Source organism: Bufo bufo, chromosome 4 (genome assembly GCF_905171765.1).
Source record: "Bufo bufo chromosome 4, aBufBuf1.1, whole genome shotgun sequence".
Classification (NCBI taxonomy): Eukaryota; Metazoa; Chordata; class Amphibia; order Anura; family Bufonidae; genus Bufo; species Bufo bufo.
In genome coordinates this window covers 52,112,526-52,140,405 of record NC_053392.1, presented here as the reverse complement: position 1 = coordinate 52,140,405, position 27,880 = coordinate 52,112,526, and the positions used below count along the sequence as shown (strand labels likewise).

The 27,880-nt window shown below is 42.8% G+C and overlaps 1 protein-coding gene across 1 annotated transcript in view; it reads right to left on the bottom strand.

The window, feature by feature from the left end:
- LOC120997231 (cytochrome P450 2K4-like) overlaps window positions 1–27,880 on the bottom strand; it is a 91,324-nt gene that overhangs the window by 21,401 nt on the left and 42,043 nt on the right. Inside the window, exons 5-6 of the mRNA XM_040427226.1 lie at window positions 26,143–26,316; window positions 4,914–5,055 (exon numbers count right to left, since the gene is read on the bottom strand). Of these exons, the coding sequence (XP_040283160.1) occupies window positions 4,914–5,055; window positions 26,143–26,316 (316 nt within the window). The remainder of the gene's footprint in view (window positions 1–4,913; window positions 5,056–26,142; window positions 26,317–27,880) is intronic.

Genomic DNA, 27,880 nt, shown 5'->3' with positions numbered 1-27,880 from the left:
TGTATAGTGCCACATCAGATGTATGTTGGAGATGTCTCAGGGACAGGGGCACCTTCCTACATATTTGGTGGACATGTCCATTTATAAAAATGTTTTGGACTCAGATTTTTGACATCAGCCACATATTAAAAAAATAACATATAAGGATCCCCAGTTGCCTAAAGATCGCTCTTCTAAACATTATACCACACTCTCTGATCACAACAGAAAAATGTCTCTTAAGAGCTCTTCTGGCAGCAGCTAGAATCCTCATAGCCTCTAACTGGAAGACACAAGGTCCTCTGTCTTGCATACAATGGCAGGAAAGAGTTGCCTCTATTTCCAGAATAGAAGAATTGTCCCATTGGGAACTGAGGACACACTCTAAATATAACAAAATATGGTCCCTACGGGTCAACTGGAGATCATCAAATATTCCATAAGATGCAATTTATGGCTTACCTGAGTACACATACAAACCGCTTCTCACAGTCTAGAAATAGATCAATGTTCTGCTCTAATACTCACAGATTCATGATTTATTCCAATATTATCTACAGGTACTGATCCCTTACTCCCCTTCCCTTATCTCATCCCCTTGCCTGTTATTTTTTTTAAGTTTTCTTTGTTTAATGTATCTAAACAATATATAGACTAAACCTATGATTTAGCAAAGGCAAGCAGGAGCCTTTTAACTCCCATCCCTCCCGACCCTCCTCTCTGAGTCTTTGTTCTTGGTCATCTCTAGAGGCGATAATGAATTTTCATAGCTCAGGAGGAGTAGGTCATCAGAGATGTCGAGTCATTGAATAAGTTACCCATTTGAATTAACATGTTATATAATTCTTTTCACAACTTTATACATGCCCTCATTTAATATCTAGTTAAGCCTTGATACTTTTGGTCCTCTGTTCCAATCTCAGAGTCTGTAAAGTATTTAATGATAGCGCGTAAAAGTTCCATCTCAATGCTTTTGCTGATGTTCACCTTTAACAAGTACTATATGATTGTACATTAGCATACAAATGTGACTATGTGTTGTAACTGCGATTTGATATTATGATTTGTACCCCTCCCCTTCTTTTTTCTTCTCAAAAATCAATAAAAAGAATTTGAAAAGAACAGAAAGAGATTATCATGTACTATGTAATGTCTGATTTCCATGTTTAATATTTTTCATGGGATAACCCCGTTACGCTCCCCAATGACTCTTTACCATTGTGCAATGTAAAATATTGACTCCATGTTTTCAAAGCAGTCTATTACCAGGAAATTCATATATGATGAACCAGGCACAATGTCTTGTAGGGGTAGCTGAGCTGAATACCTTTTACTTTGTGATCTGTTGCTTCATTCTGGGGGAAAATACTTTCAATTCAAATGAGTAGTTACAGGAGTATTCACTTTATGTCACATTATCTCCCATCCACTCTTGAAATGAATGGAGTGGTTAGAGTCAAGCATGTGCACTGCTGCTCCATTTTTGTCTACGGGACTGTCGGAGATGAGTACACTATTTTTGGCAGTCCCGTTGAGGTTCCAGAGGTTTTGTGATGGGCTCTGGTGGCTCCACCCTTTTGTTTCAGCACCTCAAACTGTCAAGACCAATGGAAAAAAGGCAAAACATCACAAAATTGTTGTGAAAAAAGCCTTTTATGGAAAAATGTGCAACTTTTATATATCATAAAACTGCATGTATGACCTCTGTAAATTACCACCATTGTGCCTGCTTTAAAAGTAAATTTACAGTACAATACTCCTTTTAAATATACATTAATTTGTAACGACCGTGCTTTAAATACATTTTTTATTTAATCCCTTAAGGACCAGCATCGTACATGTACGGTGGGCTCATCGAGCGGGTGCAGGAACTGCGCCCGCCCGATCAGCGGCACAGACCTGGTAGTCACTGACAGCCTGGCCAATGCTGCATACGCCGGCATCGGTGAAAACACAGATCCCGGTGTATAAACCCCTTGTATGCCGCGGTCAAAGCTGACCGCGGCATGAGGAGGGTTTGTGGAGGGTACGAGTGCCCTCTGCATCTCCATCGGGTCCCCGCACTGCAGTGGCGGGGACCTGATGGCAGAGAAGGCAGCCCAATGCCTTCCATAGGCATCAGGGCTTGCATTCTACGGAAGCCTGTGAGATCCAGACCTTAGGCTGGGTCTCACAGGCAGGCTGTCAGCATAAAAGCTGATAGCCAATGCATTACAATACAGGTTGTATTGTAATGCATTGCAGAGGGGATCAGACCCCAGAAGTTGAAGTCCCACAGTGGGACAAAAATAAAAAGTAAAGAAAAAGTCAAAAAAGGTGTTTTTCATAATAAAAAAAAATAAAGTTTCAAGAAAAAAAAAAGCCCCTTTCCCAAAATAAAACAAATAAAATTGTAAAAAAAAAATAGAAAAATAGAAAATAAAAATTAAATTTTTATATAACGGCTATATAAAAATATCACATGATCCACCCCCTTACCTGAATGCTATAGAAAAAATAAAATAAAAACTGTGCTAAAACAACCTTTTTTGGAACCTTACATCACAAAAAGTGAAAAACCAAGCAATCAAAAAGGCATATGCCCCCAAAATAGTACCAATCAAACCGTCACCTCATCCCACAAAAAAATTAGCTCCTACATAAAACAATCAGGCAAAAAATAAAAAAATAACTATGGCTCTCAGAATATGGAGACACTAAAACATGATTTTTTTATGTTTCAAAAATGCTATTATTGTGTTAAAAGTGAAAAAAAAAATGTAGACATATTCAGTATCGCCATATCTGTAACAACCAGGTCTATTAAAATATCACATGACCTAACCCCTCAGGTGAACACCATAAAATTTTTTTTTTAAAAAACGGTGTCGAAAAAGCAATTTTTTTTTTTACCTTACACCACAAAAAGTGTTATACCAAATGATAAAAAAGTCATACGCACACCATAATAGTACCCATTAAACCGTTATTTCACCCCACAAAAAATTAGACCCTACATAAGACAATCACCCAAAAACATGATTTTTTTTTGTTTCAAAAGTGCTGTTATTGTGTAACACTTAAATAAGTAAAACAAAGTATACATATTAGGTATTGCCGCGTCCGTAACTACCTGCTCTAAAAAATATTACATGAACTAACCCCTCAGATGAACACTGTAAACCCATTAAACCATTATCTCATCATGCAAAAAATGAGACCCTACATAGGACAATCGCCCAAAAAATAAAAAAAAACTATGGCTCTTAGTTTCAAAAATGTTGTTATTGTGTAACACTTAAATAAGTAAAAAAAAGTATATATATTAGGTATTGCCATGGCCATAACTACCTGCTATATAAAAATATCACATGACCTAATCCCTCAGGTGAACATCATTTCAATTTTTTGCCCCCTCACATAAAAGTGTAATACCAAATGACCAAGAAGTCATATGCTCCCTAAAATAGTACCAATAAATCTCATACCGAAAAAAATTAGCCCCTACATAAGACAGTCGCCCCCCCAAAAAAAAAAAATACTATGGCTTTCAGCGTGTGGAGACACTAAAAACTTCTTTTTTTAAAAAATGCTTTATTATGTAAAACTGAAACAAACAACCAGAAAAAGTTGTCATATTTGGTATTTTCACTTCCGTAACAGCCTGCTCTATAAAAATAGCACATGATTTAACCTGTCAGATGAACACTGTAAATAATAAAAAATTAAAACAGTGCCAAAACAGCTATTTTTATCACCTTTCCTCACAAAAAGTGTACTGCAGAGCAAAAAAAAAATCATATGTACCCTAAAATAGTACCAACAAAACTGCCACCTTATCCTGTAGTTTCCAAAATGGGGTCACTTTTTTGAAGCTATGACATGGCAACTTAAAATTATCCCTGTAAATTCTGCCCTCTGAAAACCATATTGCGTTTCTTTCCTGCTGCACCCTACCATGTGCCCGTACAGCAGTTTACAACCACATGTGGAGAGTTTCTGTAAATTACAGAATCAGGGTAATAAATATTGAGTTTGTTATGCTTTGTTACTGGAAAAAATGGATTAAAATGAAAAACACCTAAAGAGTTAACAAAGTTTGTAAAAACAGTTTTGTAATACCTTGAGGGGGTAGTTTCTAAAATTGGTGGTTTCTATTATGTAAGCCCCACAAAGTGACTTCAGACCTGAACTGGTCCTTAAAAATTGGGTTTTGGAAATTTTCTTAGATTTAGATTTGCTTCTAAACTTCTAAGCCTTCTAACGTCCCAAAAAAAAAAATGTCATTTACAAAATGATCCAAACATGATTTAGACATACAGGAAACGTAAAGTTATAACAATTTTTAGGAGGTATCTCTATCTGTTTTAAAAGCAGAGAAAATGACATTTTGAAAATTGCGAATTTTCATTTTTTTTTGTAAATTTTGTGTTTTTTCTAAATAAAAATTAAATATTTTGACTCAAATTTACCACTGTCATGAAGTACAATATGTTATGAGAAAACAGTCTCAGAATGGCTTGGATAAGTAAAAGCGTTTTAAAGTTATTACCACATAGAGTGCAAAAAATGGCCTGGTCCTTAAGGTAAAAAATGTCAGGGTCCTGAAGGTGTTAAAGGATCCCATTTCCATGTTTCCTGTTAAGGAATTCTGATGTAATAGTCCAGAGAATAGTTACAAAGAGTGCCCCTTGCTCTGGAGGACCTGCCCTGTCCTGCATTGTACTGTACAGATTTGAATGAACACTGTGTAATACTTGATTTCCCCTGTGAGGTAGCTGCAGGCAAAGTATACCCTGACTACCAGGCTTCTCCACAGATGACAGCTGGTCACTGGAGGACCCAACAGGATGACACTGCTCATCTTATGGCAATGGGATCATTCACCTTCTAACAAATAGAGATTGCCCAAATAAGAGAACCCCTTTAGATTGTTGGTTATATTAAGAACTTACTCTGAACTTCAGGGTTCTGTACCATAAATGAGATGGCAAATCGTATAGTAGAAGACGTAGTATCTGTTCCAGCCATGAATAACGTTACTAAGACGCCCCGAAGATTACCATGATGAAAATAACTGTTGGGATCAGATTTTTCCTAAATAGAGATACAAAATCTATAAATTATAGAATTGACGTAATTGATTACACGTACTTTAGCTTAGACATTACCAAAAGATGACTTTTCCATATAAGTGTCACGGACGTTCCCTTGGCAGGTACAAGGAGATCAGAGAGACTGGCAACACGTGGGCTAAATTGACAAGTTCCTTGTGGATCTTATTGTGTCTGTGTTTTGCTTCAGGTGTTGCTTGTTGGTAATTTAGCTTCCCCATAAGTAGCTGCTTCTCACTCTTGGAGGTGCGGTTTATAGATTTTCTTCCTGTCTTCTTACTAGCTGGTCGGTTGTACTCTGTGCTTCTGGAATTGCCAGTTTTCTACTTTAAGCTAAGTCTTGTCTTTTCTTATTGTATTGTGTTTGTTATATTCCCTGTTGTTTTTATGTGGGCCTGAGACAGAGACTTCCATTCATCCATCTGGGGAGGAATGGGTTGTCTCTGGTCCTAATCTTATTCCAGGGCCTTATAGGGAAATAAGGGCATAGGTATCGTGCATATGAATATTCCTACCTTCAAGGTCTATTCATATTGATAGGTAGTTAGGGCCCGGATTAGGGTTGTTTAGGAGGTAACCTGTTTGTTCCTTAATTTCCAGGCCCAGTTACTGTTCCTATTCCCTCCTGTGTTCAGTGTGGAGTTTACCCCCACACTGATCGTGACACTAAGACACTTTAGATCTTCACATCTAAGATGTTTTCAATTGTAGTGCAGAACACAGACTTCTAATTACTACTGTATGAACTTTTGGACCGGCAGGTACCGATGGAACATATGGACTTGGAAAAGAGAGTCTCTACTATATGGATGTTTTTCTGAGAGTCTTCGGGAGAGTTAACACTTGCCCCAACCGGTTGCGTGTATAGGAAATGGATTGAATGTCTATGGCAAAAAAACTGTTAGACTACATTCACACGACAGTGAAACATAACGTCTATTAAAAATGAATACCCTGTCAGTTTTTTCTCGACCATGTAGCATCAATGTGTGTATCCATTCGCTGGCCGTTTATCTGTTTTGCTACCTGAACATAGTGACTCCAATATATATAATAGCCTACTGGTGACCCCTGTATATAATTGTATGTTCTTATAGTGGCCATAATAATACATCCACTTCATCCACTTGTGCATGTGGCGACACTCTCACCTCCCTGAATGCACCAGGTCCTAACGTTCTAAGCATTATGATGTCACATCATGTGACATCACACTGTGTGTCAGATCCTGCTGCCTCTAGAGAGCAGAGAGTTCCCCCACACGTGAAAGTGTAAAACAAAAAATAAGTGGCACTCACCAATTTCTAAGCAATGTCTTCATGTGACCCGAGGCCTGGGGAAGCGCAGTAAGCGCGAAACGGCTGTTGCCTGTGAGCTGTGCTGTACCAGCATCTGAGATGTTTTTATGGATGATGTTGGCAAAAATTCCGCTCCCTGGAATTGTGGTGAGATATATGCTGCTTGATGGAGCTGCCCAATTAATAGTTGATATTACACTGTTTGAGGGTGCGGATTTGGGGCGAGTAGAGAAGGCCACGATAAAAGGTCCTAAATTGCATATGTGGGATTGAGTGGTACCCCCCAATCCCTGTGACCGTCACCCAGAATTTAGAGTATGGCAGAGGTGGAGGAGTGTTGCTGAGCCAAGAAAGCTCAAAGTGTGTCTAAGCGCTATTTCCAGTTGGAAAACATGGTAAAACTGATTTGGCTGGTGGCACAAAAAGGAAAGGCTGTTAACCCTTATTAAGAGGTCAATCTCTATGGACTTGGATGACTAAACTCTAACTAAAGCTGTCACAGTTTACTAGAGGGGTAAATGGAATCACAATGCTATAGGGGAAGACCTGATAACAATGGCTTGATATGATTTAATAACAAACTAACCTGACTAATCCAACTAATACAACTGGCTTGGTGTTATGACTGGTTATTGGACGGCTGGCGATTTCTATGTTACTAATCATTTGGATCTGATGAACTTATAAGGGGCAAAACTTTTAATCAACTAATGCTAATGTACTGTGCTAAAGGCCGAAAGATGAACTGCTGATTGACAGTTGTCACATGGAAATGGAACTGGAAGTTTTATGTATATATGAACGTTGATTAATGCTCGGCTGTCTTTGGGGGCTAAATGTTAAGTTTTACCCTCTGTACGCTCTATAAGAGTAAAATTTGGATTGCCGGGGGGAGGGGGGAGAGGAGAGTGGCGGGGGGAGAGGATGGCGAGACAGGGAGCAGGGAAAAGGGCTAAGGGGCAACTGGAGCTTAATACTTCAGTTTCCCCAAAGCAAAAAATACTTGAGAGATCTAGGCTATTGCTCCTGACCAATATGCGAAGTCATATTAGCCCCAAAGAAAAGAAAAGAGAGGATGCGACTCTGGGCCAGGGGGGCAAATCTTTTTTAGAGGAGAACCCTGGCCAGGCGCCGCATGGGGCGAGTTTTCAGTCTGGGGAGAGAGGTAATAAACAATTAAAGGAGATAGAGGAAAATGCTTCAAAAAAAGAGGAGCAGGCTCCTAGCCTGCAGGATATATTTCAAGAAATAAAAAAAATGTATATGGCGATAAAGGACCTCTCTCTCCAGACTGGAAACATTAGGAAGTTGGTGGGGCTTCTTAGAGTTAATCTACAAAAGTATAAAGATAGGTTGATAGAGGTTGAGAAAAGAACTTCGGAAGTGGAGGACCTATTGCATTTAACGGTTAAAGAAAAAGAATGTTAAAAGGAAGAAAATAGGGAACTGAAAAATAAATTAGTACACCTAGAAAATAGGTCTAGGAGGGTCAACCTCAGAGGTCTGGGAATTCCAGAGGGCACGGAGGGGCAAGACCCCCGCGCCTTTATGCAAACGTGGTTGACGGAGCAATTGGGTAAGGATATTTTTGATTATAAAAACTTTGTGGAACAGGCATATAGACTGTCAGTGAAGATACATCCCCCAGGCACTAGACCGAGAGTAATTATTATTAGCGAAGTAAAAAAAGGGGGTCAGTCAGCACATCCCATAGCACCGCATTATTGCAAATGCTATACCAGCCAGTTAGAGATATTTAGCAAATCATTTTGTACAAAATTATCTGAGCCCGTCTGCCGAACGTCAAGGCAATCTCTAGTTAGACGGGTTCCTAACACTATATACCTGTTGTGTGCCATGGCGGCTAACATACAATTCAGAAGGTATAGGTTCCACTCACATGCTGGGCTCACCTGAATTTCTGTCATTTTCGGTGCCAAAATGGCCTCCATTGAATCCAGGGAAGACATGGACCAGCATGCACGCTGGGCCCACTCCACACCACCCCCGGCGCCACATGGTCACCAAGGACTGCAATGAGAGTCCACACACTATCTCTCTCCTGGTGCCATATGGTTTCAGTGAGTGAGGGGGAGTGGGCCAAGCTATATACTAACACTGATTAAAATCAACCTGTGAGACAAACGAGCTGGTCAGGAGTGCACGACTAAAGAGGCAGCCACGCCTCCAGCATACTGTGAAGTAAAAAAAGGGGGTCAGTCAGCACATCCCATAGCACCGCATTATTGCAAATGCTATACCAGCCAGTTAGAGATATTTAGCAAATCATTTTGTACAAAATTATCTGAGCCCGTCTGCCGAACGTCAAGGCAATCTCTAGTTAGACGGGTTCCTAACACTATATACCTGTTGTGTGCCATGGCGGCTAACATACAATTCAGAAGGTATAGGTTCCACTCACATGCTGGGCTCACCTGAATTTCTGTCATTTTTGGTGCCAAAATGGCCTCCATTGAATCCAGGGAAGACATGGACCAGCATGCACGCTGGGCCCACTCCACACCACCCCCGGCGCCACATGGTCACCAAGGACTGCAATAAGAGTCCACACACTATCTCTCTCCTGGTGCCATATGGTTTCAGTGAGTGAGGGGGAGTGGGCCAAGCTATATACTAACACTGATTAAAATCAACCTGTGAGACAAACGAGCTGGTCAGGAGTGCACGACTAAAGAGGCAGCCACGCCTCCAGCATACTGTGAAGTAAAAAAAGGGGGTCAGTCAGCACATCCCATAGCACCGCATTATTGCAAATGCTATACCAGCCAGTTAGAGATATTTAGCAAATCATTTTGTACAAAATTATCTGAGCCCGTCTGCCGAACGTCAAGGCAATCTCTAGTTAGACGGGTTCCTAACACTATATACCTGTTGTGTGCCATGGCTGCTAACATACAATTCAGAAGGTATAGGTTCCACTCACATGCTGGGCTCACCTGAATTTCTGTCATTTTCGGTGCCAAAATGGCCTCCATTGAATCCAGGGAAGACATGGACCAGCATGCACGCTGGGCCCACTCCACACCACCCCCGGCGCCACATGGTCACCAAGGACTGCAATGAGAGTCCACACACTATCTCTCTCCTGGTGCCATATGGTTTCAGTGAGTGAGGGGGAGTGGGCCAAGCTATATACTAACACTGATTAAAATCAACCTGTGAGACAAACGAGCTGGTCAGGAGTGCACGACTAAAGAGGCAGCCACGCCTCCAGCATACTGTGAAGTAAAAAAAGGGGGTCAGTCAGCACATCCCATAGCACCGCATTAATGCAAATGCTATACCAGCCAGTTAGAGATATTTAGCAAATCATTTTGTACAAAATTATCTGAGCCCGTCTGCCGAACGTCAAGGCAATCTCTAGTTAGACGGGTTCCTAACACTATATACCTGTTGTGTGCCATGGCGGCTAACATACAATTCAGAAGGTATAGGTTCCACTCACATGCTGGGCTCACCTGAATTTCTGTCATTTTCGGTGCCAAAATGGCCTCCATTGAATCCAGGGAAGACATGGTCCAGCATGCACGCTGGGCCCACTCCACACCACCCCCGGCGCCACATGGTCACCAAGGACTGCAATGAGAGTCCACACACTATCTCTCTCCTGGTGCCATATGGTTTCAGTGAGTGAGGGGGAGTGGGCCAAGCTATATACTAACACTGATTAAAATCAACCTGTGAGACAAACGAGCTGGTCAGGAGTGCACGACTAAAGAGGCAGCCACGCCTCCAGCATACTGTGAAGTAAAAAAAGGGGGTCAGTCAGCACATCCCATAGCACCGCATTATTGCAAATGCTATACCAGCCAGTTAGAGATATTTAGCAAATCATTTTGTACAAAATTATCTGAGCCCGTCTGCCGAACGTCAAGGCAATCTCTAGTTAGACGGGTTCCTAACACTATATACCTGTTGTGTGCCATGGCGGCTAACATACAATTCAGAAGGTATAGGTTCCACTCACATGCTGGGCTCACCTGAATTTCTGTCATTTTCGGTGCCAAAATGGCCTCCATTGAATCCAGGGAAGACATGGACCAGCATGCACGCTGGGCCCACTCCACACCACCCCCGGCGCCACATGGTCACCAAGGACTGCAATAAGAGTCCACACACTATCTCTCTCCTGGTGCCATATGGTTTCAGTGAGTGAGGGGGAGTGGGCCAAGCTATATACTAACACTGATTAAAATCAACCTGTGAGACAAACGAGCTGGTCAGGAGTGCACGACTAAAGAGGCAGCCACGCCTCCAGCATACTGTGAAGTAAAAAAAGGGGGTCAGTCAGCACATCCCATAGCACCGCATTATTGCAAATGCTATACCAGCCAGTTAGAGATATTTAGCAAATCATTTTGTACAAAATTATCTGAGCCCGTCTGCCGAACGTCAAGGCAATCTCTAGTTAGACGGGTTCCTAACACTATATACCTGTTGTGTGCCATGGCGGCTAACATACAATTCTAATTATTATTAGCGTATTATCAGTTAGGGATAAGGAGGAAATATTACGTAGGTCAAGGAAGAGAGGGAGGCTAGAATACTCAGGTACAGCAGTAATGTTATTCTCTGACTATGCAAAGGAAACGGCAAATGAAAGAAGTCGGTTTACTGAGGTGAAAAAAATGCTGCGCTTAAATAACGTGAAATATTCGATGATGTTTCTGGCTAAGCTGAGGATTGAATGGGAAAATAAAACGTGTTTTTTTGATACAGCAGAAGCAGTTGGAGAATGGGCTAGAGAAAAGATAAAGAGCTGAGTGATACTTGGGCTGGGGGCGGGCTTAGGGGGGGAATGCTAAGTTAGAGAACCAGGGCTTAGGCTATCCTGGCTCATTTAGAAGGGATGGAAGGTGGGGTTATGTGTGCCGTTGTGCATTTTTTTTTTTCCTCTCTCTTTTTCTCTCCCATTCCGTGTTCCTCTCTCCCTCCCGTCCCTCGGGGCTCAAACCCAAATAACACCTAGATAATGGATAGAGCCAAGGATAAATTACATTAGAATTATCTTGTGGAACATTAGGGGCTTGAGCAGGGGCATAAAGAGAGTTGCGGTTTTTGATGCAATACATAGGTTTCTCCCTGCTATAGTCTGCTTGTAAGAAACACACCTGACGGGCGAGACGATGGCTGGGGTTTTCAGGCCGTGGATTCAACACTCCTTCCATTCAGTATATTCTTCATATGCAAGAGGGGTGAGCATATTAATACATCGGGATATAGACATAAAAATAGTAAAAGTAGTTGTAGACAGGGAGGTGTGTTATGTTTTGATTGATTGTATATTGGAAGGTAGAGCATGGATAATAGCTAGTGTGTACATACCACCACCCTTTAAAATTAACGTCCTATTAAAAATACACGATATTGCACTTAAGGCGGGGGATAAATCACTATTAGTGGTGGGGGATTTTAGTAATGTAATGGACACAAGATTAGACAGGTGTAGAATAGGTAAAACTCAAGTTTTGTGTATGCGATCAAAATTGAAAAATATTACAGATGAGATGGGATGGATTGATATTTGGAGGGTTATGTATCCAAAATTAAGAAAATGTTTGTGTTTTTCGAAGACCCACAGGAGTTTATCACGAATAGAGTTGAGCGAACCCGAACTGTAAAGTTCGGGTTCATACCGAACTTTAGGGTTTTCGGCACCCGGACCCGAACCCGAACATTTAACTAAAAGTTTGGGTTCGGTGTTTGGCGCTTTTTATGGCGCTTTTTGAAAGGCTTCAAAGCAGCCAATCAACAAGCGTCATACTACTTGCCCCAAAAGGCCATCACAGCCATGCCTATTATTGGCATGGCTGTGATTGGCCAACTGCAGCATGTGACCCAGCCTCTATTTAAGCTGGAGTCACGTAGCGCCGCCCGTCACTCTGGTCGGATTAGTGTAGGGAGAGGCTGCAGCTGCTGTGAGGGAGAGATCAGGGAGGAGTCTTATGAAGAACTGCTTCTTTACTCAGCGATCTCCAGCAAATGTGTTTCGTGGGTGCAGTGCATAATTGTTTTAAGCCTGCCCTGAGCCAACTACTACTGAAAACGAACTTTATTTTCCCTCAGTTAGTCAATATCAATACATAATTGGCAGCCATTTAGCCATTTTATGCAACGATAGTGCACCAGCACAGGATATTTGCATGTCTGCAAGTCCAGAAATACTGTTTTGAGACACTGGGGTTAGAAAAAAACTTTTTTTCATATAGTGCACATCTAGGATTAGACGTGCATAAGTGACTGTGAAATTTAGGCCACAAATACGGCTTTTTGCTTACTGGGGCATACTGGGGCGAAAAAAAAACCCATCTGTTTCATATAGTGCACATCTAGGATTATAGGTGCATAAGTGAGTGTCACATTTAGGCTACAAATACGGCTTTTTGCTTACTGGGGTTAAAAAACTCTCTGATATACTGCACATCTGGGATTAGACGTGCATAAGTGACTGTGAAATTTAGGCCACAAATACGACCTTTTGGTTACTGGGGCATACTGAGGTGAAAAAAAACCCATCTGTTTCATATAGTGCACATCTAGGATTATAGGTGCATAAGTGAGTGTCACATTTTGGCCAGAAATACGGCTTTTTGCTTACTGGGGTTAAAAAACCCTCTGATATACTGCACATCTGGGATTAGACGTGCATAAGTGAGTGTCAAATTTAGGCCACAAATACAGCTTTTTGCTTACTGGGGTTAAAAAAAAACTCTGATATAGTGCACATCTGGGATTAGACATGCATAAGTGAGTGTCACATTTAGGCCACAAATGCGGCTTTTTGCTTACTGGGGTTAAAAAAAACTCTGATATAGTGCACATCTGGGATTAGACATGCATAAGTGAGTGTTACATTTAGGCCACAAATACGGCTTTTTGCGTACTGGGGTTAAAAAAAACCTCTGTGTGCACTGTGAAACGCCATCTGTGACAAGGTCCACCTAACCACAGATACGTGGACCAGTAAGCACGGCCAGGGACGCTATATCTGCCTAACTGCACACTGGGTAAATGTAGTAGCGGTTGGGCCCTAGGCGGAGAGCTGTTTGGCACACGTCCTTCCGCCGTGAAGGATCGCAGGGCATCATTCTTTGCCTCCTCTTCCTACTCGGCTTCCTCCTCCTCTTCTACCACCTCCTCTTCCGGTCAGCGACAGACCTTCACCACCAACTTCAGCACAGCCAGGGGTAAACGTCAGCAGGCCCTTCTGAAACTGATGTGTTTGGGGGACAGACACCACACCGCGCAGGAGTTGTGGCGGGTTATAGAACAACAGACCGACGAGTGGTTGCTGCCAGTGAGCCTCAAGCCCGGCCGGGTGGTGTGCGATAATGGGCGAAATCTCGTTGCAGCTCTGGGACTAGCCAGTTTGACGCACATCCCTTGTCTGGCGCATGTGCTGAATTTGATGATGTAGAAATTCATTCACAACTACCCCGACATGTCTGAGCTGCTGCATAAAGTGCGGGCCGTCTGTCCGCCGCTCGGCTGTCTGCTCTACAGCGTAACTTCGGCCTTCCCGCTCACTGCCTCATATGCGACGTGCCCACCAGGTGGAACTCCACCTTGCACATGCTGGAGAGACTGTGCGAGCAGCAGCAGGCCATAGTGGAGTTTCAGCTGCAGTACGCACGGGTGAGTCGCACTGCGGAACAGCACCACTTCACGACCAATGACTGGGCCTCCATGCGAGACCTGTGTGCCCTGTTGCGCTGTTTCGAGTACTCCACCAACATGGCCAGTGGCGATGACGCCGTTATCAGCGTTATAATACCACTTCTATGTCTCCTTGAGAAAACATTAGGGCAATGATGGAAGAGGATGTGGCCAAGGACGAGGAGGAGGAAGAGGGGTCATCTCTAACACTTTCAGGCCAGTCTTTCAGAAGTGGCTCAGAAAGAGGATTTTTGCAACAGCAGAGGCCAGGTACAAACTTGGCCAGCCAGGGCCCACTACTGGACGAGGAGGAGAAGGAGGATGGGGATGAAGCATGTTCACAGTGGGGTGGTATCCAACGCAGCTCGGGCCCATCACTGGTGCGTGGCTGGGGGGATACGGAGGACGCAGACAATATGCCTCCCACAGAGGACATCCTGTCCTTACCTCTGGGCAGCCTGGCACACATGAGCGACTACATACTGCAGTGCCTGCGCAATGAATGCAGACTTCCCCACATTTTAACGTGTGTTGACTACTGGGTGGCCACCCTGCTGGATCCCCGTTACAAAGACAATGTGCCGTCCTTAATTCCCTCATTGTAACGTGATCGGAAGATGTGCGACTACAGGCGCGCGCTGGTAGACGCACTCCTGAGAGCATTCCCGATTGATGCCGGGGGACAAGTGGAAGCACAAGGCGAAGGCAGGGGAGGAGGAAGAGGTCACCAACGCAGCTGTGTCAGCGCCAGCACCTCAGAAGGCAGGGTTAGCATGGCCGACATGTGGAAAAGCTTTGTCACCTCGCCGCAACAACCGGCCCCAACTGCTGAAATGGAGCGTGTTAGCAGGAGGCAGCATTTGAACAACATGGTGGAACAGTACCTGTGCACACGCCTACACGTACTAACTGATGGTTCTGCCCCATTCAACTTCTGGGTCTCCAAATTGTCCACATGGCCAGAGCTTGCCCTGTATGCCTTGGAGGTGCTGGCCTGCCCTGCAGCCAGTGTACTCTCTGAACGTGTATTTAGCATGGCAGGAGGCGTCATTACAGACAGCCGCAGCCGCCTGTCCACAGCCATTGTGGACAATCTCACGTTCATTAAAATGAACCAGGCCTGGATCCCACAAGACTTGTCTGTACCTTGTGCAGAATAGACAGTTCTAACAGCCTCAACCATCCATCCTTGTACTCAAGTGCACTTATTCCTTTTTTTTTATTTTTTTATATGTCCCAATATTTTGGGGTATACCCCTATGCAAAAATGTAAAATAACACACATCTGTGTTGGCTACCTATTCCTCCTTCACCGCCGCTTCCACCTAGAGCGCCACGTGAGCCTACACGGCCACATCCACCCATTCACCACCTCCTCAACCTCTTCTTCCTACATCATTCCTAATTTTTATTTTTTTAAGGTCTTTTATCTTTTTTTTATTCATTTCCCTATCCACATTTGTTTGCAGAACATTTTCCATACTCTTAAGTACATTTTGCTGCCTTTTGCAGCCCTCTAGCTCTTTACAGGGCTATTTTAGAGCCATTTTAGTGGCCAAAAGTTCGGGTCCCCATTGTTTTCAATGGGGTTCAGGTTCGGGTTCAAGTTCAGGTCAAGTTCGGGTCCCGAACCCGAACTTTTTTTTCAAGTTCGGCCGAACCTGCTGATCCCGAACATCCAGGTGTCCGCTCAACTCTAATCATGAATAGATTTAGCTTTTTACAAATAATAAAGGTTGACTAGATATTGCTGGGGTTTAATATGGACAACGTAGAATTTCGGATCACAATCCAATTAATATAAATATAAAAAAAAAGAAAAAAAAAAAAAGAGGGATGAATATAAATATAGGATGGATAAATATGATGGGTACACACAGTATGATTCTAAAGGAGATAATACAGTTTTTTTTATATAAATGATGGTTCAGCGGCAGTTAACATGGCAAAGGACTTTATCAGAGGGTTTATTACAAAATATACAATATTATACAAGAAAGGAATAAGAGAGAAAATAAATAATCTGGAAAAAGAGACGGAAATAAATGAAAAAAAGTATATTGAGAATCGCACAGAGCAAAATTATACTGCGTGGATAAAGAAAGTTTCCAAATTAAAAGACTAACTATTCTTGTTGGCAGAACATCAAAAAGAAAATGATGTAAGGGACAACTACATTTATGCACATATACCGGGGAAAAAGTTAGCGGCCTTGGTTGCGGCTCAAATAAAAAAAAATACATCCATTGCTTAGTAGATGCATGGGGATATAAAATGACTGAACAAATGGCTAAAGTAGATCTGCTTAACCACTTAAGGACCACAGGTTTATACCCCCCTAAAGACCAGGCCCTTTTTTACAAATCGGCACTACACTACTTTCACCGTTTATTGCTCGGTCATGCAACTTACCACCCAAATGAATTTTACCTCCTTTTCTTCTCACTAATAGAGCTTTCATTTGGTGGTATTTCATTGCTGCTGACATTTTACTTTTTTTGTTATTAATCGAAATTTAACGATTTTTTTGCAAAAAAATGACATTTTTCACTTTCAGTTGTAAAATTTTGCAAAAAAAACGAGATCCATATAGAAATTTTGCTCTAAATTTATAGTTCTACATGTCTTTGATAAAAAAAAAATGTTTGGGTAAAAAAAAAATGGTTTGGGTAAAAGTTATAGCGTTTACAAACTATGGTACAAAAATGTGAATTTCCGCTTTTTGAAGCAGCTCTGACTTTCTGAGCACCTGTCATGTTTCCTGAGGTTCTACAATGCCCAGACAGTACAAACACCCCACAAATGACCCCATTTCGGAAAGTACACACCCTAAGGTATTCGCTGATGGGCATAGTGAGTTCATAGAACTTTTTATTTTTTGTCACAAGTTAGCAGAAAATGATGATTTTTTTTTATTTTATTTTTTTTCCTACAAAGTCTCATATTCCACTAACTTGTGACAAAAAATAAAAACTTCTATGAACTCACTATGCCCATCACGAAATACCTTGGGGTCTCTTCTTTCCAAAATGGGGTCACTTGTGGGGTAGTTATACTGCCCTGGCATTCTAGGGGCCCAAATGTGTGGTAAGGAGTTTGAAATCAAATTCTGTAAAAAATGACGAGTGAAATCCGAAAGGTGCTTTTGGAATGTGGGCCCCTTTGTCCACCTAGGCTGCAAAAAAGTGTCACACATCTGGTATCTACGTACTCAGGAGAAGTTGAGGAATGTGTTTTGGGGTGTCATTTTACATATACCCATGCTGGGTGAGATAAATATCTTGGTCAAATGCCAACTTTGTATAAAAAAATGGGAAAAGTTGTCTTTTGCCAAGATATTTCTCTCACCCAGCATGGGTATATGTAAAATGACACCCCAAAACACATTCCCCACCTTCTCCTGAGTACGGCAATACCAGATGTGTGACACTTTTTTGCAGCCTAGGTGGGCAAAGGGGCCCATATTCCAAAGAGCACCTTTCGGATTTCACAGGTCATTTTTTACAGAATTTGATTTCAAACTCCTTACCACACATTCGGGCCCCTAGAATGCCAGGGCAGTATAACTACCCCACAAGTGACCCCATTTTGGAAAGAAGACACCTCAAGGTATTCCGTGAGGGGCATGGCAAGTTCCTAGAATTTTTATTTTTTGTCACAAGTTAGTGGAAAATGATGATTTTATTATTTTTTTTTTTTTTTCATACAAAGTCTCATATTCCACTAACTTGTGACAAAAAATAAAAACTTCCATGAACTCACTATGCCCATCAGCGAATACCTTGGGGTCTCTTCTTTCCAAAATGGGGTCACTTGTGGGGTAGTTATACTGCCCTGGCATTCTAGGGGCCCGAATGTGTGGTAAGGAGTTTGAAATCAAATTCTGTAAAAAATGACCTGTGAAATCCGAAAGGTGCTCTTTGGAATATGGGCCCCTTTGCCCACCTAGGCTGCAAAAAAGTGTCACACATCTGGTATCTCTGTATTCAGGAGAAGTTGAGGAATGTGTTTTGGGGTGTCTTTTTACATATACCCATGCTGGGTGAGATAAATATCTTGGTCAAATGCCAACTTTGTATAAAAAAATGGGAAAAGTTGTCTTTTGCCAAGATATTTCTCTCACCCAGCAGGGGTATATGTAAAATGACACCCCAAAACACATTCCCCACCTTCTCCTGAGTACGGGGATACCAGATGTGTGACACTTTTTTGCAGCCTAGGTGGGCAAAGGGGCCCATATTCCAAAGAGCACCTTTCGGATTTCACAGGTCATTTTTTACAGAATTTGATTTCAAACTCCTTACCACACATTTGGGCCCCTAGAATGCCAGGGCAGTATAACTACCCCACAAGTGACCCCATTTTGGAAAGAAGAGACCCTAAGGTATTCGCTGATGGGCATAGTGAGTTCATGGAATTTTTTTTTTTTTGTCACAAGTTAGTGGAATATGAGACTTTGTATGAAAAAAAAAAATAAAAAAAAAATCAGCATTTTCCACTAACTTGTGACAAAAAATAAAAAATTCTAGGAACTTGCCATGCCCCTCACGGAATACCTTGGGGTGTCTTCTTTCCAAAATGGGGTCACTTGTGGGGTAGTTATACTGCCCTGGCATTTTCCAGGGGCCCTAATGTGTGGTAAGTAGGTAAATGACCTGTGAAATCCTAAAGGTGCTCTTTGGAATATGGGCCCCTTTGCCCACCTAGGCTGCAAAAAAGTGTCACACATGTGGTATCGCCGTATTCAGGAGAAGTTGGGGAATGTGTTTTGGGGTGTCATTTTACATATACCCTTGCTGGGTGAGAGAAATATCTTGGCAAAAGACAACTTTTCCCATTTTTTTATACAAAGTTGGCATTTGACCAAGATATTTCTCTCACCCCGCATGGGTATATGTAAAATGACACCCCAAAACACATTCCCCAACTTCTCCTGAGTACGGCGATACCAGATGTGTGACACTTTATTGCAGCCTAGATGCGCAAAGGTGCCCAAATTCCTTTTAGGAGGGCATTTTTAGACATTTGGATACCAGACTTCTTCTCACGCTTTGGGGCCCCTAGAATGCCAGGGCAGTATAAATACCCCACATGTGACCCCATTTTGGAAAGAAGACACCCCAAGGTATTCAATGAGGGGCATGGCGAGTTCATAGAAATTTTTTTTTTTTGGCACAAGTTAGCGGAAATTGATATTTTTAATTTTTTTCTCACAAAGTCTCCCGTTCCGCTAACTTGGGACAAAAATTTCAATCTTTCATGGACTCAATATGCCCCTCACGGAATACCTGGGGGTGTCTTCTTTCCGAAATGGGGTCACATGTGGGGTATTTATACTGCCCTGGCATTCTAGGGGCCCTAAAGCGTGAGAAGAAGTCTGGAATATAAATGTCTAAAAAATTTACGCATTTGGTTTCCGTGAGGGGTATGGTGAGTTCATGTGAGATTTTATTTTTTGACACAAGTTAGTGGAATATGAGACTTTGTAAGAAAAAATAAATAAAAATTTCCGCTAACTTGGGCCAAAAAAATGTCTGAATGGAGCCTTACAGAGGGGTGATCAATGACAGGGGGGGTGATCAATGACAGGGGGGTGATCAGGGAGTCTATATGGGGTGATAACCACAGTCATTGATCACGCCCGTGTAAGGCTTCATTCAGACGTCCGGATGCGTTTTGCGGATCCGATCCATCTATCAGTGCATCCGTAAAAATCATGCGGACATCTGAATGGAGCTTTACAGGGGGGTAATCAATGACAGGGGGGTGATCAGGGAGTCTATATGGGGTGATCACCACAGTCATTGATCATGCCCCTGTAAGGCTTCATTCAGACGTCCGGATGCGTTTTGCGGATCCGATCCATCTATCAGTGGATCCGTAAAAATCATGCGGACGTCTGAATGGAGCTTTACAGGGGGGTAATCAATGACAGGGGGGTAATCAATGACAGGGGGGTGATCAGGGAGTCTATATGGGGTGATCACCACAGTCATTGATCACGCCCCTGTAAGGCTTCATTCAGACGTCCGGATGCGTTTTGCGGATCCGATCCATCTATCAGTGGATCCGTAAAAATCATGCGGACATCTGAATGGAGCTTTACAGGGGGGTGATCAATGACAGGGGTGTAATCAATGACAGGGGGGTGATCAGGGAGTCTATATGGGGTGATAACCACAGTCATTGATCACGCCCCTGTAAGGCTTCATTCAGACGTCCGGATGCGTTTTGCGGATCCGATCCATCTATCAGTGCATCCGTAAAAATCATGCGGACATCTGAATGGAGCTTTACAGGGGGGTAATCAATGACAGGGGGGGTGATCACCACAGTCATTGATCATGCCCCTGTAAGGCTTCATTCAGACGTCCGGATGCGTTTTGCGGATCCGATCCATCTATCAGTGCATCCGTAAAAATCATGCGGACATCTGAATGGAGCTTTACAGGGGGGTAATCAATGACAGGGGGGTGATCACCACAGTCATTGATCATGCCCCTGTAAGGCTTCATTCAGACGTCCGTATGCGTTTTGCGGATCCGATCCATCTATCAGTGCATCCGTAAAAATCATGCGGACATCTGAATGGAGCTTTACAGGGGGGTGATCAGGGAGTCTATATGGGGTGATCACCACAATCATTGATCATGCCCCTGTAAGGCTTCATTCAGACGTCCGGATGCGTTTTGCGGATCCGATCCATCTATCAGTGCATCCGTAAAAATCATGCGGACATCTGAATGGAGCTTTACAGGGGGGTGATCAGGGAGTCTATATGGGGTGATCACCACAGTCATTGATCATGCCCCTGTAAGGCTTCATTCAGACGTCCGGATGCGTTTTGCGGATCCGATCCATCTATCAGTGGATCCGTAAAAATCATGCGGACGTCTGAATGGAGCTTTACAGGGGGGGTGATCAATGACAGGGGGGTAATCAATGACAGGGGGGTGATCAGGGAGTCTATATGGGGTGATCACCACAGTCATTGATCACGCCCCTGTAAGGCTTCATTCAGACGTCCGGATGCGTTTTGCGGATCCGATCCATCTATTAGTGGATCCGTAAAAATCATGCGGACGTCTGAATGGAGCTTTACAGGGGGGTGATCAATGACAGGGGGGTGATCAATTACAGGGGGGTGATCAGGGAGTCTATATGGGGTGATCAGGGGCTAATAAGGGGTTAATAAGTGACGGGGGGGGGTGTAGTGTAGTGTAGTGGTGCTTGGTGGGACTTTACTGAGCTACCTGTGTCCTCTGGTGGTCGATCCAAACAAAGGGGACCACCAGAGGACCAGGTAGCAGGTATATTAGACGCTGTTATCAAAACAGCGTCTAATATACCTGTTAGGGGTTAAAAAAAACACATCTCCAGCCTGCCAGCGAACGATCGCCGCTGGCAGGCTGGAGATCAACTCTCTTACCTTCCGTTCCTGTGAGCGCGCGCGCCTGTGTGCGCGCGTTCACAGGAAATCTCGGCTCACGCGAGATGACGCCTATTGGCGTTAGCGTAGCCTGGGGGAGCCGCCGCAATGACGCCTTTCGGCGTTACAGTTGCGGGAAGTGGTTAAAGAATATTTTGCAGACATTTATAGCAGTAAAATAAATAAGCTCGGAACAGATACAACAGTTCTTGGATGAAATTACTATCTCTAAGCTAACAATAGATCAAAGCAAGTCCTTGGAAGCTCCCTTAACTTCCTTAAAAGTAAATGATATATTATCTAGGATAACAAAGAACAAGGCCCTAGGAATAGATGGTATTCCATTCGAGGTATATGCCCAATATAAAGAAATTTTAATATCGAAAATGCTTATGATGTGGGAGACCTCGAAGCAGATAGGGAAATTGCCAGATACCCTGCGAGAAGCGTTAATCACACTTATTTTAAAACCCGGAAAGGATCCAGCCTTTCCGGATTCATATCGTCCAATTTCATTAATCAATACCGATAATAAAATATTGGCTAGGATTTTGGCAACTAGACTTAGGAGAGTGTTCTCGACTCTTGTTCACGAGGATCAATCGGGGTTCATGTCAGGGAAAACTACAACTGATAATATTGATTGCAACTATAGACGCCTCAAAGGCCTTTGACACGATAGAATGGCCCTTTTTGATTGGTACATTGCGGAAAATGGGTTTTGGCGAAAATTTTGTCTCCTGGATAAAGTTACTATATACTGAAATTTCTGCATGGGTGATAGTAAACGGAGAATATTCTGATAATATACATATTGGTAGAGGGGTTAGACAGGGATGTCCCCTTTCTCCCTTGCTATTTGCTATAGCTATGGAGCCGCTTGCCGATATGATCAGACAAGATAAAGATATTGTGGGGTTTATGTATGGTACTCTTGAGGAAAAAATTGCTCTATATGCAGATGATATTATGCTATTTGTGGGTTCACATGGATCACTTTCTAGGATTTTTCAAGTATTTGAACAGTTTGGTAAATATGCTGTCCTCAGAATGAATTGGTCTAAATCAGCTTGTGTCCTGATTGATCCTCTAAACAATTTTGGACCGGGGTTGCTGGAAATTAAGTTGATTAACAAACCTGTTAAATATTTAGTTATCCAGATCACCCCTAATTCCAGGGACTATGTTCAGTTATAGAAATTAGGAAGAAAATAGAGGTCTGGAAAAGACTGTATGTCTCGATGGCTGGTCGTATCTCTCTGGTAAAAATGTGTTTACTACCCGCTCTGAACTATATTTTGTGGAATACACCGGTGGTGATCCCCAAAAGATTTTTCAAATTAATAACCAGTCTATTAACGGATTTAATATGGCGCGGGGAAGAAACAAGGAAAAAGGCACAGGAGAAGGAGGGTGGATTATCAGTACCAGACTTTGAACTTTATTACATCTCTGGTCATAAAAAAAATATGATAATATGGGGTAACACGCAAAGATACAAGAATTTAATAGCAAGGATTAATAAAAGACTGGAGAAATGTAATATTTTTCAAATATTGGAAGCAGGCATGTTGGTGCAACAGGAACGTAATAAGATACCTCTAATTGAGCTGATGGCAAAAACTTAGAAGGTGGCAAGAGACTTGTGGTCCCAGAGTGGCTTCCATCCCAATACTATACTGTGGGATAATATCTATCTCACAGAATTAAAGTCGATTGAACAAAAAATTTGGTGGAAAAACTGAATATATAAATTAGGTCAGGTATGGGAAGAAGGGGATATAATTCCTTATGAAAAACTTAAAGATAACTGTCAACTGAAAAATGCGGAGTTGAGGTTTTTTTCATTTTCAACTAAAACAGGTACTGAATAAGACGATAGGAATAGGTACACAAATAAATACCTTACCGCAGCCTCTAGTTAATATCACTAAATTAACACCAGGGAAGAAATTGGTTTCAAGAATATATCAATGCTTGTTACACCAAAAGACCAAGAGAAGAGCAGTGGATAGTCTAATGAATAAATGGCGGTCGGACCTAAATACTCAACGGGAAGATTTCTGGGATCTGGCCATACAGGCAAAAAATAAGGTCTCAAGGATTTTTTCTCATAGAATTATTCAATTTAATTAACTGTACCGCCTTTATTATTCTCCCAAGATGTTATTGAAGTGTTACAAGTCTAAAGAGTTTAGGTGTCCAAAATGTAGGGAGGTAGGAGTGGACGATATACATGTGTTATGGACATGTGTAAAAATCCAAGAGTATTGGGAAAAGGTCTATGAAAAAATAGAGGAATACAGTTTAAAGCGCCAATAGAGGAATACAGTTTAAAGCGCCAAGGCAATTTGAAAAATGTACTTTGGGGGTAATGGATGGAATGGAAGTCCCCCAACATTGAGAGATAGCTTCCAAACTTCTATTCCAGGCCAGGAAATGTATTGTTGGACGCTGGGGGGGGGGGGAGTGGTGCTCCCACAGTCAAAGAATGGGAAGGGTCCGTCCGAGTCTCGCTTGACCGGGAGGAATTTCATTTGGTAGGTAATAGATTCACTAGGTTATGGCAGAAATGGTTAAGTAAAAAATGAGCAGTCTTTGGGGGGATCGGGGGATGCGGCGGAATTGGATGGATGGGAAGGTTGAGGAGGGGGAAGAGAGGAGCGATTTTTTTTTTTTGTTCTTCTGTTTTGCTCCTTAGAAGGAACAAACGGCGCGCAAGGGAAGGGGGTGGGGTAATATATACATATATTTGCAAAAATTGAATATGAATATTTTGGATATGGATGCAAAAAATGTTACCTATTGAAATTTTGTAAATGATTGGAAAAATACAATAAAGATTTATAATAAAATAAAAAATAAAAAGAGGAGCTCATGTGGCTGCACAGTGCCTTGACCTCAACAGACAATCTTATGGACTCAACTCAACCACTGCAGGAGATATCAGCATTAACAAGAGTTTGTAAGACTGGCCACCAGGGTAGAATCTGTCACAGGGTGCTGGGTTCGTGCTCCTTCCCTTCGGTGCCGCCGGCACCCTGCGATAACTTCGGAGCAAGGACATGCGCTGCGTCCTCGTCTCCAGGCCAGGATGGGGGGGGCGGAGAGGACCCGGCCGCGCACGCCTCCTTAGCGTGGTTGCGGTCCTCAGCTCCTGTAGTTTTGGCGAAAAGTCTGAGTGCCGAACTGGGCACTCAACGTTCAGAAGGCTGCAGGGGGATGAGTCATGTGATACTGGCCACATCACATGACACCCAGGGCTGGTGCTGGTGCAAGGATTTTTGCCACCCTAGGCGAAAGCAAATTTTGCCGCCCCTTGACTCCGCCCATTGACCACGCCCCTTTACCCGCCCCTTTTTCGGACACCTATTCCATGCAACATTGTGCACTGTCTGTGGGGGCAGTATTACTTAGTGGGGGCAAATTACGTAATGGGCACTGCCCATTACGTAATTTGCCCCCCAGTGCCCCAACAAAGTAATACTAACTGCCCCCACAGACAGTGCACAACTGAACACTGCCCATTACGTAATTTGCCCCCAGTGCCCCCACTAAGTAATATTGCCCCCACAGACAGTGCACAATGCCCCCACTAAGTAATACTGCCCCCACAGACAGTGCACAACTGCACACTGCCCATTACGTAATTTTCCCCTCCAGTGCCCCCACTAAGTATTACTAACTGCCCCAACAGACAGTGCACAACTCACTGCCCATTACGTAATTTGCCCCCCAGTGCCCCCACTAAGTAAGACTGAACTGCCCCCACAGACTGACACTGTGCACAGTCACACTCCAGCCAGGCAAGCTCCATTATGTCATTTGAAATTGCTGCCAAAGCACCCCCCCCCTGAACAAATGCATGCCCACGCAGGCTCGCAGGGGCAGCACAATCCACCATGATCCGGCTGGCCGGCAAGTACAGGAACAGCCGAACAGGAGGAGTCAGATGGATGACAGCCAGGTAGGGGGCGTGGCGCGGGGGCGTGGCGCGGGGGCGGCGGCTAGGAATCAGAAGATGTTAGAACTTAGATGGATGGATCACAAGTAGGGGGCGTGGCGCGGGCGGCGGCTAGTCGGGAATCGGGATTCGGACTCCAGAGCGCCGGCGCCCCCAGGCAGAGTGCGCTCTACGCGGTGGCCTACTCTGCTTATGGGTGGCGCCGGCCCTGATGACACCCTCTCGTAAGAGGCAGCCTTCTGGCCACAGGTTGCCTGTGATTAATGTCCTACACCTAGTGTATATTCCGTTGTCATCTGACTTTATATTTGTATTTCGGCTTGTTATTTCTCTTGCTTGCTCCTTTTGTACTTTAGCTTCTCCTGGTATTTGACTTTGGCTTTACTTTGACTTGTCCTTGCTTGCTCCCTGTGTTATACTTGCTCTTCCTGGTTTTGACCTTGCTAGTTCTACCTCTCTTTATTGTCTGTTTGTTTGTCTCTCCGCACTTACGCAGGTTAGAGATCGCCGCCCAGTTGCCTAGGATGGGTAAGTGCAAGTAGGCAGGGACAGAGGAGTGGGTGGAGTCAGTTTTCACCTTCCCTATTCCCCTTCTCATGACAGAATCCTTCTAAGAAGGGCTTTTTTAATTGAGAAAAAACCTTCATGGATCAAAAACACATTTACTTCTAAGTATACAAAAGATTCTTTAAATGTTTTTACCTCCTCCTGTTTTGTGAGAAATGCATCAATATAGCCACGCAGGTCATCTTTGTCCAGGGTTTTTAGATGTTCTGCAAACTTCTCATTGAAGAAGGCATGTAACTCCTCAATGTTCCTTTTTACTTTCAGGTGGGCACCGGGCAGATATTGAAAGAATGGTAATACATTATAGATCTACAAAAGGAAACACTGTTGATTAGGAGACTAGTAACCCAAGGGCAGACATTGGAGAACACATATGGTATCCATAATGCAGAACACATTGAAAAAATATATTAGTCTACTGCCTTCCAGGAAGGAGGGACGACTGAGGAGATTCATCAATCACAGATTTATCAGTCAGTGAAAATGGCACACTTTATGCCAAAATTAGAACACAAGGCAAGTTATGTAGTTCTGAAATAGATGTCTATGTTAGGCGCACTTCTCTTCCACTATGGCTGCTATATGTATACCAATATTATTGGGCAAAAATGATGCAGGCATTTATTAATTTTACTATTATTCTTCGCATCACCCCCTTTTCATGCCACTTTTTAGTAATTATAAAAAGTATCTCTATACAAATGTAAGTAAACAAATACTGATGGAGCCCTTTTACTTATAATGGGTTATGAAAAATTTCTATTAGGACTATGAGATGAGAAAATCGATATGTAAGAACCGATTTGTCTAATTAAGCAGGTTTTTCCACCTGTGACAGGACATCCCCAAAGCTGAGGAAGCTCCGCCACCACTTGATTCAAGGCCTGAAGTCTAGGCCGACTTTGCCAATCTTGCGCCTGCTATGCTGCTCTAAGGCTCTACTTCCACTACACTTTCTGGTGGCAGCACATGAACAATCTCTACTCTAGTGGAAGATGCAAAGCCTCTGCGCGTGTGCTACTACTCCGAATAGTGGCACAGGCACGAGATTTGCAGAGCTGGCCTAGATGTCCCACCCTGTTAATCCTCAACTTCAGGGATGCCCTGCCACTGGTGCCAAAACTTGTTTGATGAGACATATCAATTATAATTCCAGGTTGCACTATAGGGATAGTTTTCTTTTTCCTGGAGAAGAGCTATTTTCCATTGAAATTCCAGTATTTTTGATGGCAGAAATAGTAAGTATAGGAACATTGATGGATTGGTAAAAATACTAGCGTGAACAATATCTTATATAGATTTGTTGTATGTCCATTTAATCCAGTGAACCACTGATAAACATTAGTGTGCATAAAGCCCAATGGGGATATTAACAAACAGTGTTCTGTAGGTTCAAAAAATGCTAAATCTTCATAGTGTAGTGATCATTCTGGATATTCTGTTGGCACTGTTAGTAAAGATGGTTAACTAATGTAGTTATGGGGCAGGTTTTTGAAAAGATTAGCACGGTTTTCTTGCAGCACAAGGGTTTTGAATATGCGCCTTATGTTGTTTGTGAGTTTCCTCAGGGTTTTCTGGTTTCTTCTCACAATCCAACAACATAGGTTAATTGGTTAGGTTAATTGGCTTCCATTAAATTCTTTATGGTGGGTTTGAAATAGGGAAACTAGGTTGTGATGTGAACAAGGACTGCTATAAATGATACAAAGCTGCAGAATATGCTGATACTATATAAGCAGAAATGTTCTACAGATTTGCCCTTCTTTACTTCTTTTCTTGCCTCGACATACCAAGATCAGCTTTGAAAAAAAAAAACATGTTTTTATGTTTTTCTTTCTGGAGATGTGTATGCTTTATGTTTTTCTATGTGGCC